This window comes from Lonchura striata, chromosome 1 (assembly GCF_046129695.1).
Source record: "Lonchura striata isolate bLonStr1 chromosome 1, bLonStr1.mat, whole genome shotgun sequence".
Taxonomy (NCBI): domain Eukaryota; kingdom Metazoa; phylum Chordata; class Aves; order Passeriformes; family Estrildidae; genus Lonchura; species Lonchura striata.
The window spans coordinates 511,448-525,872 of NC_134603.1; the positions used below are offsets into that span (position 1 = coordinate 511,448).

Below are 14,425 nucleotides of genomic sequence, written 5' to 3' on the forward strand. Positions count from 1 at the left end.
GGCAGCCTGCTGGTGTCTGCAGCAACCACAGAGCCCTGTGCCAATACCCTATGTGGCAACAAGAGCCCTGGGTGCTCCCATCCCACCTGCAGGAGATGCATCTGCACTGCCAAGGAAACAGAAAGTGTTTGGCTGCTGAGCCTGGCACCTGGAAAACACCAAATATGTCTGCATGCGGACTGATCCCCCCTCCCAGGTCAGCACCACCACGCTTTTCCAAACCTTTGTTTTCCTGAGGCTACAAAAAAAGTTTCTGGCTAACCAAGGCTAAGCTCCAGCTCTCCCCTTCACCTGGTGCCTAATGTCATAATGCCATTGGGAAGGGAACTAGGACATGGGGGGTGGGGGGGGGGTCTTTGTTCCCCAGCACCACCTTGTGCTCTCCTTGGAGGGCCAGCCCCGTGTTCCCACCTGCACTTGTAGGAGAGCCAACCCCATCTGTCAAGACACAGAGAGGAGGACAGACAGACAGCTGAGCTTCTCTACCGGTTTCCTTGGAGCCATGCTGTCCTCAACACAGAGAGCTCATGGAGCTGCCTCGGGCCCAGGACCCTCCAACCAACAGCAGACAGGAACGGGGGGCTGCCCAGTGCCACCACAGGCTGTGGGAACATCCGCCCCCTAGAAAAGCAGGCTTTAGGCAGGTTTCAGTGCAACACCCCAGAACCTCTCAAGGTAATAAACAGCAGCACTACTGGAGTGGAGCAGGACACGTGTCAGGGGAAGAGGAGTCAAACACCAGCTTAACCCCAGAGCCACAACAACCTCACACTCAGGCCAACAGCTCTGAAAGCAGGTGGTGACAATTTACACAGCTGGAATCGGGAACCTGCTCTACACCACAAACACAGCCTTGGCTCAGGTACAGAGACTCTGCTTCTATAGCCAAAATCACCATGGTGTTCCCAGCTCTGCTGCCCAAACAGCAGGGCTCAGACACCTCCTCTCTTGTAGGTGTTCTCTCATGGGGCAGCATTTATGAGTGTTGGTGCTTGGCACCAAGCAACGGTGGACTCAAACTGACTGGCACCATCAGTTTGTTATCCTACAGTGAAAAAAACTCTCATACCTTCTCTGTAAACTTCCTGGACAGCTTCACACAATATTGACTCTTTCTCTCCTTCCCTCTTCCTTCTGCAGGACCAGCTAACTCCTTCCTGTCCCTTACCCAGCCACCTGACCCTGTCTGTCCCGCACAGCACACCCTGACCCTTCCTCCTCACAGCACAGCCAGCAAACTCTAACATACTCTCAACCAGTTAACCCCCTCTTTTGTAACACCCATCCTCATTGGACACAGCTGTGACCTATTAAGGGCAAGGCTGTTCCCACTCTTTGGTAATTAATTAGTACAGCTGCAATTCATCAGGGTTGAGATTGCCTTCAGCACCACCTCTATTCTTTTACAACCCATCTTCCCACACTCCTGTTCCTCAAAAACAACCTGTGACAAGCCAGGCTGCCCCGAGACACCAGCCCTGAGCCAGCAGTGCTGGCAGCAGGTGCTTTTCTTCAGGGACCAAGCGGCCCAGCAGTGCCTGTTGTGTGACCACCCCTCCAACACAAGCTAAGGGCTCCAAGGCAGAGGTTTTGCCAACCCTTCCAACCCTGGAAGCACCTGTGCTAAGGTGCTCCTCAACCTCCTCACATCTCATTTCTCTTCAGAGAATTTCAAGTCCACCTGTCCAGCCCTGCTAGAGCAGTCCCTGCTTCCAGCAGGACAACACGTATTTAATTAAGGCAGGATCAGACTGTGCAGCAGGAAAATAATTACAATCGTCCTTGTGATTCATGAGCAATAGGGCCTGCCTCCTATGCCACCGTGGGCTGGGCTCCTAGATGAGTTCTGAGTTTGTCTCCAGGCCAGATGAATGCTTGGGACCCTGCACTGCAGGCAGGTGTCTGTCCATCTGTCTGTCTGCAGTGCAACACAGCAGCTCTTCAAATGCTGGCAGCAAAACCAGCTCATGTACTTGAGCCTTGTGTTTCTTCCCATTTTCCTGGTTAAACATGGGCTTGACATCTTCCTCCTGTCCCTGGAGGAAGCAGAGCCTGCTGCGTGCTCCACAGCTGGGCACTGGGACACCCAGCCCCTCTCAGACACCTACAGGCAGGTGAAGTGTGAAGAGACCTGGGCCCCTCCTTCCACAGGTGTGCTGAGAGACTTCACACCTGTGCCGGTGTTGTCTCTGGGCAAATCCAGCCTGGGACAGAGTCAGGAGGAGCTGGAAGCAGCAACTGGAAAGCAGAACAGCCAGGAGCTGATCAGCTACAAGTTAAACCCAGCACTTCCCAGGCACCATGCTCAAAGGCAGCATGGCACAGGTGAGGCCACAGAACCAGCCAGACCTGTGTGCCACGGCTGGGCAGCACGGGCCCAGCTCCAGAGGCTGCACAGCTCCCTCAGCAGAGCAGGACTCACTTCTAGCAGAGCCCAGCACCTCGAGGTAACAGAGCAGAGACACCTCTCCCTACAGACAGAAACCAGGAAGGCAATGGTTATTCCCAGAACAACTCAATTCAAGAAGAATCAGTGAAATCTGATGAGGATAACTGAATTAACATGAGCTGAGGTCAAACAAGCTGCCACACTGCTGAGAAGTGGGAACATCACTTTGGAGCTCCAGCAGAGCAGCCACCACCTAGCCCAGGAGCACCCCTGGTGCCACAGGGAGGGCACCACAGCCACTTGCAGTGCCCAGGGACTTGGGCTGAGCCACCTCAGGCAGTGGACACAGACCAGCTCACCCCCAACACCACATCTTCCCAGCTGCCTCTCACCCCACGAGTGTCTCCTCCCCTCCTCACAGCATTTCTAGCCAGATCCCAAACCAGCTCTGGGCTAGTGAACTCTGGCTGCAGACACACGGTCACCAACACCTGAAAGGTGGCAATTCAAAGAGTCCCCAGGACACATCACTGATGTGCCAGCCACACTCAGCTCTGCAGGCAGAGCCACGGCAGAGGGCAGGAGGAGAGGACAGAGAGGACTCACTCTCCTGGTGTGCCCACAGCAGGAGAGGCACAGAGGGGCCGGTGAAGTGGGGCAGGGGCACTGGGAGCACCCAGAGGAATGGCCCCACATGCTCCTGCCCACACTGGAGGCAGCAGGAAGAGCAGGGCAGCCCCAGCAGGCTGCTCCCTGCCAGCCCACACTGCCTCCCCAGCCCTCCCCTCACAGCCCGGCGGATTTCCGACTATTTAACCCCGTATCGGGCCCTGAGGAATGCGCTGCAAACATATAAAAGTACTCAAGGGTTGGGAATGCATTCCAGCAAAGACAAAGCGAGCTGTCTCGGAGCCAAAGGCTCTGGCAGCTGCTGCTTCTAAGGCACAGCAGCAGGCCTGAGGAATGCTGTTCCCTTCGGAAGGGCCGGGGCAGCAGCTGCCCCAGCACAGCACACGGCCAGGAGCAGTCCCAGGGCACAGCACCCGGCCAGGAGCAGGGAGCAGTCCCAGGGCACAGCACCCGGCCAGGAGCAGGGAGCGATCCCAGGGCACAGCACCCGGCCAGGAGCAGGGAGCGATCCCAGGGCACAGCACAGAGCCAGGAGCAGTCCCAGGGCACAGCACCCGGCCAGGAGCAGGGAGCGATCCCAGGGCACAGCACCCGGCCAGGAGCAGGGAGTGATCCCAGCGCACAGCACCCGGCCAGGAGCAGGGAGCGATCCCAGGGCACAGCACCCGGCCAGGAGCAGGGAGCGATCCCAGGGCACAGCACCCGGCCAGGAGCGATCCCAGGGCACAGCACCCAGCCAGGTGCAGGGAGCGATCCCAGGGCACAGCACAGAGCCAGGAGCAGTCCCAGGGCACAGCACCCGGCCAGGTGCAGGGAGCGATCCCAGGGCACAGCACCCGGCCATGAGCAGGGAGTGATCCCAGGGCACAGCACAGAGCCAGGAAAGATCCCAGGGCACAGCACCCAGCCAGAAGCAGGGAGCAGTCCCAGGGCACAGCACACGGCCAGGAGCGATCCCAGGGCGCAGCACACAGCCAGGAGCAGGGAGCAGTCCCAGGGCACAGCACCCGGCCAGGTGCAGGGAGCGATCCCAGGGCACAGCACCCGGCCATGAGCAGGGAGCAGTCCCAGGGCACAGCACAGAGCCAGGAGCAATCCCAAGGCACAGCACACAGCCAGGAGCAGGGAGCAGTCCCAGGGCACAGCACACGGCCAGGAGCGATCCCAGGGCGCAGCACACAGCCAGGAGAAGCCTGGATCCCAGGGCATAGCACACGGCCAGGAGCAGGGAGCGATCCCAGGGCACAGCACAGAGCCAGGAGCAGGGAGCGATCCCAGGGCACAGCACAGAGCCAGGGGCAGGGAGCGATCCCAGGGCACAGCACACGGCCAGGAGCAGCCTGGATCCCTGCTCCAGGTTAAACAACAAAGCAGCCTCAGCCTCAGAGAGGCACTCCTGAGCCAGAATTAAACCAAGACACCACAATTAGCACCCCATGCTGCGAGGGCCTGGGAAGTGATTGATGCTCCCACGCTGATCTTCCACAAGGCAGCAGCAGATTATGGCTGTGTGAAGAGGGGCCCTGACCATGATCCCAGCACTCACAGCCTCCACCCTGGTCTTTGCAGTGGGACAGAGCAAGAAAGGAAGGACCAGAACTCCCTGTGGCAGGCACAGGGCATTGGGGCACTTTCCATGGAAATATATGAAATGGAATATATGAAATAATCACCGCACTGAGTGCTGTGGCTTAGTTGACAAAATTGTGTTCAGTCAAAGGTAGAACTCGATCTTGAAGGTCTTCTCCAGCCTCAGTGGTTCTGTGACTACTGCAAATCATTAATCTGAAGATCATTTCACAGACAGCACCCTGGGTGTGGGAGAAGCAGCCAAACCCAGTACACCACAGGTACTGCCCAAGCACCTCTACCCCTTTCTGATTTGCCTGAGCACTTAGGTCTTCCCAGCCAGGCCCCTCCCTGGCTCACCTAAGGAATCCCCTGCTCCCATCCAGCCAAGGGACACCATCCACTTCCACACCATCCTCTCAGAAAAGAAGGGTCAGCTTGCAATTACAAAAAGTAATTGACTGATCTCTATGCCACAGCTATTAGCAAAGGGGAAAATGCCAAGAGTTGTATTATACAATAACCTGTTGCAATTGTTTCCAATCAGATTGTGTTTTCCAGAGGCAGAAATCAAAAGTAGGTTTATCCAACAGATACAATTCCAGCACAGTGAGGCACCTTAAAACCACCAAAAAACCCCAACAAACTGGTCTAACCCTGAAACTAGGAATCCAAGACAAGGCAATGAGACCAAACCCAGCAACTGATGCGAAGTGGGGGATTCCATGGCAGCCTGTACCCTTGGGGTGCAGGAAAGCACATCTGGGGGTTTGGAGAAGTCTTGAGGAAGAGTTAAGTGTGCCCAAACACCTCCCCTGAGCAGGAAGAGGACAAGGAAGAAAGTGCTGTAGCAGCTCCCAGGAGAACAGCTCAGATATAGCCCAGAAAATGCCCTAAACAAGGAATGACCTAGGAGCCAGACCCCAGAGAGGTGCTGTGATGCCATATCCCCCTGCCCAGCACACAGCAACACAGCACCCCTTCCATTCACCATGCTCCTGCCAGGGAGATGGCAAAACAGGGCTCCAAAATGCAGGAAACACACAGAACAGGCCAGAGGAGAGCTGAAGAGTTAACCCAGCCCTGCCTCTACCTCCAGCCATCAATGAACTAATCCTTCCTGGCAGATACTCAGCATCAGCCAAAGGAAACTCGAGACACCAGGAAGGAGCAGGCAGGGCCTCTGCAATGCCACATCCAGGCTTCAGAGCAGTGTGGGGAACAGCAGCTGGGGCTGGGCACCTGGCACAGGCAACCACCCCAATAACAGCAGGAACCCCAGAGGGGCACACCCGAACTCAGCTGGCAGCACCACACATGGAGCAGGTGCTAAACCACCCAAGAGAGACTATAGAGAGGTTTGTAACAGCCTGGGAAGGACTGAGCAGGTGCTTCCACTCTAACCTCCCTGCAGGTACCAAACCAATGCCAAGGAAGATCTGCTAACAGGCAGAGCCATTCAAACCATGGCTACCTGAATTTTCATCAGCTTTTTACTCCACTAAAAACCTCTCTACTGCCCAGCTGCTTCTGCACCTCCTGTTCCACACACCTGAACCTCCTTCAAGACCCGAGCTGGTGGGGAGACACAGGCTGGGCAGCACAGCCACACCCATCCCACAGACCTGAACACACCTGGGAGCTCAGAGAACTGAATACTGACAGTCAGTTCCCTCTCACAGACCTCAAGCACAAAATCCATCTGTGCACCTATTTCCTGTTCCCTGTTTGTATATCCATGAATTGCACATCCAAGAGTTTTATCAGTTCTCTTCTCCATGACTGAGCTTTTGTTTGGCTGCTGCCAAACCAGAACAGATCCTACACCTCTGCTGTCACCAGGGGAGGCTGCAGGGGAGATAGCCTGCACTTATTCTAACTTCTGGACAGCAGCAATGCAGAATACACAGCTTTTGGAGACAAACACACATCCAGCTGTTCCAGTAACCCACAGGACTCCTGAGCTCCTGCAAAGCACCGAGAGCCACGCCAGCTCCACACACAAGTCTCACAACCAGCAAGTGAAACCAGTTTGTTGGCTGGTTTTGTTAAACAAATGCAGCTGCAGCTTTGACATGGCCTGGTATGGGAAGAACCCCATCCAGAGCAAGAGGAGGTGCTCACCCCACATCAAGCCTCGGCAGACTCCAAGGTTGGCTCCACACAGGGAGCATTCCTGGCTCCCTGACTTTCTCAGGGAAGGGCTATTAGTGCAGAGAGATTAGAAGGAGAAGCTTTACTCTTCCATGGAAGTAAATAAACCCCAAGATCCTCCTTACAGCCTTCACATGCCAGGAAATTAAAAGCTGCTCTTAATTAGCTTTGCGAGGCCCCTTTTTGCTTTGGGAGAGTGACAGGCATGGCCTCAAGCTTCTCTCGGGCGCAGTGGGATCCTGATTCCCAGTGGAATCCTGGCTCCCAGGTGCAGTGGGATCCTGATTCCTGGTGGGATCCTGGCTCCCAGGTGCAGTGGGATCCTGATTCCCAGCAGGATCCTGGCTCCCGGCTGCAGTGGGATCCTGATTCCCAGCGGGATCCTGGTTCCCAGGTGCAGTGGGATCCTGATTCCCAGCGGGATCCTGGTTCCCAGCGGGATCCTGGCTCTGGACATGCTCTCACCCTAGGCTTTGGCAGCCAAACAGGAGGAACTGCTGAAACCAGGCCAGTTTCAAAGGGCCTTGCCATGATGCAAACGGCAACAAGCCCAAACAGGGCAGGACCTGCCCTGGACAGAAATGGGCTCCTCTCCCCAGTGCCTCCCACAGTTTCCAGGGCAGGGGGGTATCAGCTCACTGGGCACTGAGAAGAGCATTTTCTGCACTGGGTGCTTAAACCCCCAGGACCAGAGCCAGCCCTGGGCTTTCCCCTCTGCACAGCCCACAGCCTCAGACACCTCCAGCCCAGCACTCCCCAGCAGGTGTCCAAGCATCCTGTCCCTGGGCACACTCATGCTGACACACCAGGTCTCCTCCCTCTGCACAGACTTGTTCAGGATTTCAGTTCCTACTCAGCTCCACCCTCCTGTCCTCCTACACCAGGTCCTACCAGCCCTGCTCCACCCAGGCTTCCTCCAACCTCCCTCCCCACACTCCAAACTGGAGCACTCCTCCAAAAGCACACCAAGAGTCTCTGGATCCTTCTGGGTTGTGACCGGCTCCATTTGCCACCTCCCCAAATTCCACGGAATGTATACATTCCTTCCTGGTGAGTGAGACCTGTGCTTCTCAAGTGCTCAGGAGTGCCCTGGATGACTGAGGTCTAATGCAGCTCCAACACAGTGATTTAGCCAGCTGTACTTCCAAAACCCTCACCACCAAAACTGCTCTCCACCCTGCTCCTGCAGAGATCCTGCACTCTCTGCAAGAGAGGCGTACCGGAAGTCAGCACAGAGCCAGTCTTTTCCACCTCTGGAATACAGACACCCTCGTGGGAAGCACAGGCAGCTTATCAAAGGGAATTTCTCATTTTCCATTAAATCATGTGGTATTGCCCCAGCAGCAAATCCCTACAATGGGGCAGCTGATGCTCCCACACAGATTTAATTTATCCCTTCAAATTGCCCAAGCAGTTTGGGGAAATTTAGTTGCAAAGCAGGCAAGTTTCCACAAGGGACAGGTGGCAAAGAAGCAAGAACAGCCAGAAGAGGACATGGCCCTGCAGGATGGAGAGAAACAGGCTGACTCCTGCAGTTGGGAAGGGAGTAGCGAGGAAGGCACAGCAGTGTCGCTCAAAACTCCCAGGAGATGGGCAGAGCATCCCACTGGATCTGGAGCACAGCAGCAGCACAAAGGGCACTGGAAATCCTGCAGAGGAAAACAGTGCCACAGAAAGAGCAAGCGATCCCACATTTCTGAAACAGGTGAAATACTGAGCCCTCAAACTTGCTGCCCAAGGCTGTGCATGCTGTCTCATTCCCACTTTTCTGACAGATCTTCACAGGCACATCCCTGTGTCCTTCAGACCTTCTCCCAGGGAACGGGCACGTGCAGCCCCATCCTGTGAAACAAGCACGCTGTGTTTTCTCCACCTTATGATAAGCACAAACCCCCCTCCCAGGGTCTCTCTCCCAAAAAAGCCTTGTTTCCATGAAGGGCTCCTCACCTGGAAAATCTCCCCCTAACCCAGCCAAAGAGCTTTCCCACCACCATCCAGAGACAGCGTGTGTCTAAACCCAGCCTTCCCACCTTCCCTCTTCCGGATGGAAGGGCAACTTATTTTCCATTTTCATTGCCATATTCACCTCATACTACACAGATTCCTACTCCTGCCTTAGGTATCTGTCCCTGACAACAGAATATCCTCAAAAAAAGCCCTTCCTGTAGTGATCTGTGTGCTTGAGACCAAAGGCAGCTTGGCACAGCTCAGGAAAGCATGGTGAACATGAACCTTCAAGACACACACTGGGTCACACCTAAGGTGGATCAAACCTGCTTCCTTGTTCCACCAACTGGAGATTTCCTCCTCACGTGCCTCTGGACCAGCCATGGCACCAGCCATGGAACCTGGAGGGGCTGGGAAGGGAGGGACAGCATTCTGCTTTCTCTGCCCAGCATGTCTCCAAGGCTCAGTGCCTCTGGCACCCACAAACTCCCTGGCTGTTCTCAGGAGCAGCATTTGGGCTGCTCTGCTTGTCTCCCTTCAGGAGGCATCTGATGTCCACCTGCCTTGTGAGGGCATTGAGGTCTGGCTGGGGATGGGCTGACACCAGCATGGCCAGAGAAAGCCCTCAGCCCTCTCCCACACAATGTGTCTCTGCAGAGCCTCATTTCTGGCTCTTTTCTCCTCTCCTGAGCTCACGTTAACCCACACCACTGTTATGTCACGTGCCAAGTGGTTCCACAGTTCAGTTAAACTACATTTTGCATGAAGAATGACTTCATTTGCTCTGAGCTGAGCCCTTTTTGGTTTCACTCAGTGCTCTCCTGCCAGCAGCAGCTGCTCCCTGTCCACTCCTCTGGGCCATCATCCACACTCCAGGCCTTTGCCATGGGATGGGGAATGGCTCTACGTCCCACCATCTTTCCCAGAGAGATGGAGACACCCTGAAAGTGTTCACCTCCCTTATGCAAAGCTGTTATACACTGGGTTTGGTCACACCCTTTGCTGCTGCCCATTCTCTGTCCCTCTTCTGAGACCACAGGACCAGGATCTCACTGTTCTGTTCAATTTGTTCCTCTAACAAATTGCCAGAACACTCCAAAAGGGGAACTGGCCGGTCAGAGAGGAGCCTGTGAGCCCAGGACAGGTCATGGCAAGAACTCTGATGCTCCAAGCTGAACAGGTACCACAGCTCTGTGACACAGAAGCTCCTTGGGTGGCTCAGGAGGGCACTGAGGTCAGGCACATAGCACCTGCCACCGCAGGTGGGATGGCATCCACATGATCACAGGCCAAGCAAAAACTCTATATAAAATTTGCATTTATAATCCAAAAGATGCTCATCCAAGCTCACAAAGCCCGGTGTGTCCCAGTTCCAGGGGTCCAGTGCAGCACGAGGCCAGGCTCTGACTGCTCAGCAGGGCACACGAAGCTGAGAGCACAGGGACCAACAGGTTCTCCTCCATGGGTGTGCCACAATCACCTCCTCTGCAGACAGACTTACACCCAGTCCCAGCCTGCCCATAACACACATTTTCCAGTGGTTTGGGGAAATCTCCGCGCCTGAAGCACAACAAGATGTTGAACTACCTGAGAGAAGAGCCGAGTCTCACACTGGTGTCTGCACACCTGAACAACCTCACAGCTGAATGCCACAGGCAGCCCAGCCCACTGGGGCTCAGGAAGGGACCAGCAGGAAAGACAAACAGAACCCAAAAATACCAGAGCAGGAGCTGCTGCTTTCACACAAGAGAAGCTACTCAGGTGCAGCTGCACCAACTGTGTGTTTGTATGTTTTAACAAAACTGAACCAAACTGCTCCGGCCTGAATCAAAACTGAGTTTCTGCTTTGTAAGGGTTTATTTTATCTAGATTTGATGGCAAATTCCATAACATGTCAGTGTTCAACAAAAACCTTGAAAGCCAATGACCTCAATTCTCAATTTTTTTAATAAACACAACTCAGTCTACATTCCCTGAAGAGCATCTCTCCAAACACATGGCAGTCAAACACCTTCTCTCTCTTGCACAGGCAGAACTCCAATAACTTTTAAAAATCACTCAGTTTCCAAAGGGGATACACAATAAAACTTCCTCTGGAGTATCTTGCAGCCCAGTTCCTGTCTCAAGGCCTTTTCCTTCCCAAGAGGCAGGCTCAAATTCCCACCTGCAGCATCCTGTGTGCCAGATTACGAGGCAGAACGGGAACCCCACGGCTTGGGTTCCTGCTGGAGGGTACTCCAGGACCCAACCAACGCCCTGCCCTGCAAAAGCAAACCCTGGCGAGTCACGAGATGCTGGGCCAGGCTGGCAGCAGGGCAGATCTTGGTCCTGTGCCTCTGCAGGGATTACGGTGGCATGGAACAGCACACGGAGGGCTTATCCAGGTGCTCCTGCTCTGCGCTGAACAGAATGGCGGCAGAAGCTGCAAGCACAGGCTGGAGCCCCAGGAATGCTCTGGAATGGAAGGGATCTTAAAAACTCACCAAGTCCCACCCCCCTTCCACAGGGGGAAATGCATATGGACTGTGTCCCTGTCCATAGGCAGGGACACCTTCCACTACCCCAGGCTGCTCCAAGCCCTGTCCAGCCTGGCCTTAGACACTTCCAGGGACCCAGGGGCAGCCACAGCTGTTCTGGGCACCCTTTGCCAGGGCCTCACCACCCTTCGGGAATTAATTTTTTCCCAATAACGCCTCCAACCCTGCCCTCTGGCAGGAGGAAGCCATTCCCCCTTGTCCCAAGTCCCTCTCCATCTCTCCTGGAGCCCCTTTAGGCACTGCAAGGAGCTCTAACGTCTCCCCAGACCTTCTCTTCTTGAGGCCAAACACCCCCAGCCTGCCTTCATGACAGAGATGCTCCAGCTCTTGGAGCATCTCTGTAGCCCTATGATCACAACTGCAAAGCACTTCTATCGCTTTTAATTAACTTACTCGGCACTTTCTGCAGCTTACTGATCAGACCAGAGTTTTTTAATTCAGGCTGCGCTTTACTTGGCAGCGGCTGTGCCCGTCGCAGGGTAAACACGGGAGGGGACCCCTTTATCCCGACCCACAGGGGCTCCTCCCCAGCCGGTGCTGACCGCACGGACCCGCGGCCGAAGCGCTCGGTGCCGGCCCCGGAGCACGGGGAGGGCGCCGGGCTCGGCCGGGGCTGAACCGGGCTCGGCCGGGGCAGCGCTCGGGCGGCCCCGCGGGCCGGAGCGGCCCCGGCCGGGCCGGGCGCGCTCGGGAGCCGCGGGGCGGCGGCGGCGGGGCTCACCTTGGGCAGCTCGCGGAGCTGGTTGGCGTCCAGCAGCAGCTCTTCGAGCGAGCGGCTGTAGCGGTAGATCTCCTCGGGCACGGCCTGCAGCGAGCAGTGCCGCCGGTCCAGCGCCTCCACGTGCCGGTTGCAGCGCCAGAGCGGCGGCATGCAGCGCAGCATCGCGCCGGGCCGGGCCGAGCCGGGACGGGACGCGCCGGGCCTGCGGCAGCGCCCGGATGTGCGGGGGCCGGGCCGGGCCGCGCCGCTCCCGCTGCGGCAGCGCCCCCGCTCCGCTCTCCGCCCTGGCCTGCAGCCGCTCCCGGCCGCGCCGCGCTCCGCGGGTGCGCTGGGAAACGGAGTCCTGGGAAAGGGGATCCTGGGAAACGGAGTCCTGGGAAACGGGAAATGGAGTTCTGGGAAAGGGGAAATGGGGTCCTGGGAAAGGGGATCCTGGGAAACGGAGTCCTGGGAAACGGGAAATGGAGTCCTGGGAAAGGGGATCCTGGGAAACAGAGTCCTGGGAAACGGGAAATGGAGTCCTGGGAAAGAGGATCCTGGGAAATGGAGTCCTGGGAAAGGGGATCCTGGGAAACGGAGTCCTGGGAAACGGGAAGTGGGGTCCTGGGAAAGGGGATCCTGGGAAACGGAGTCCTGGGAAACGGGAAATGGGGTTCTGGGAAAGGGGAAATGGAGTCCTGGGAAACGGGAAATGGAGTTCTGGGAAAGGGGAAATGGAGTCCTGGGAAACGGGAAATGGAGTTCTGGGAAAGGGGAAATGGAGTCCTGGGAAACGGAGTCGGCTCCGGCGGCGCGGGCAGGGAGCGGCGCTGGCCGCACCGGCTCTGGCACCGGGAGGCGATGAGCGGGCGCCGCCGCCGCCTCTCCCGGCACCGGGCACAGCGGGCGGACCAGAGCCGTGTGTCCCCGGTGCTGCCCCGCGACAAAAGCCAAAATGCAAAGGCGGTCGTGACAAAAGCCAAAATGCAAAGGCGGTCGTTGCCTCTGGGCTGTCTCAGGACGCTGCAGTCCTCCCTGTCCTTTGCCCACCGCTTTCACCGTTTCCTGGCTGCTTTGTCACTTTATCTTCTGTGAAAAATGCCAGTCACTTTTTAAAAATTTTAAAAGTTTATTTTATTTATTTTATGTAAAAATAGTAATAAAATTAGAATAAGAAAAATTTGGACAATGATGATTAGGACTACGAGGCAATAAAAAGCAAAGAATTACAGACGTCTGTATGTTTTTGGGCAATAAGCTGCCAAAAACGCCTTGTGAACAAAGGAATAACCCTTAAAAGCAACAGCCTATTGCATATTCATATATCTCATACATGATGCATAAATTCCTTGCAAATTAAGAATTTTTCTGCTTTTTGTCAACTTCTTCCCCTTAATCCTGGTGGTTCCATAAAGACAGAGAGAAGCTGGAAGATTGTTTGTCTTTTCCAATAAGGAGGCTGTAACTCTTTATGTGCTCTGTCGCTGTTATCTCTGTGCCAAGAGTTTCTTGATTATTTTATCCCTTTTCTTGAGCTACTAAAAAAAAATCTTACATCACAGAGTTTCTCTTTTAACACTGTGTTATAAACTAAAACTATATTTAACACACTACTTAAGAGAATACAGCATAACTTTCTAACATTACACATATAATATTAATTGTAACATTTGTGAAAAGCCAATCATAAAACGTGCATTTTTCACACCCATGATGCCGTGAGGATGGTTTCAGTGACCCCCCCTGAGCCTCAGCAGATGTGCAGGATCTTTGCAGGGACAAAGACAAGAATTGCAGCTCTGCCAAAGGCCCGAGGGTTTGGCACAAGGCGTGTCTGAGGGAGAGCTTACCCAGCTGCTGTCCATCGTTATCACCATCCTGGCTGCTCAGAGAGCTCTGGAGGATGCCTGAAGGTGCCAACGTGATGCCCACCCACAATCCCGGCCAGGAGGAGGCTGCAGGAGTTCCAGCCTGCCCTTGGTGCCTGGAAAGGGCATGGAACAGATGGTCCGGAGTGTCCTTACACAGCTCATATAATTCCACGGCTCGTGTCCTTACCCAGCTCGTGTCCTTACCCAGCTCATATCATTCCACAGCTCGTGTCCTTACCCAGCTCGTGTCCTTACCCAGAGCATGTCATTCCACAGCTCGTGTCATTCCACAGCTTGTGTCCTTACCCAGCTCATGTCATTCCACAGCTCGTGTCCTTACCCAGCTCATATCATTCCACAGCTCGTGTCCTTACCCAGCTTGTGTCCTTACCCAGCTCATGTCATTCCACAGCTTGTACCATTCCACAGCTCATGTCCTTACACAGCTCGTGCAGGACAATGGGGAGCAGGTCCAGCCAAGCTGGGCTTGGGATGGGCAGGTCCTGCCAGGCTGGGTTTGGGACAGGCAGGCCCAGCCAGGTCCTGCCAGGCCAGGGTTGGGGCAGTCAGGTCCTGCCCGGCCCAGCTGGCCTCCCTCTGTGCCACAGTGACCTCCTCAGTGGCTGAG

At 55.4% G+C, this 14,425-nt stretch overlaps 1 protein-coding gene across 1 annotated transcript in view; it reads right to left on the reverse strand.

Moving 5' to 3' along the window:
• SCRIB (scribble planar cell polarity protein) overlaps positions 1 to 12,177 on the reverse strand; it is a 101,744-nt gene extending 89,567 nt beyond the window's left edge. The window contains exon 1 of the mRNA XM_031504127.2: positions 11,948 to 12,177. Coding sequence (XP_031359987.2) covers positions 11,948 to 12,109 — 162 coding nt within the window. The 5' untranslated portion in view covers positions 12,110 to 12,177. The remainder of the gene's footprint in view (positions 1 to 11,947) is intronic.
• Positions 12,178 to 14,425: the final 2,248 nt, after the last annotated feature.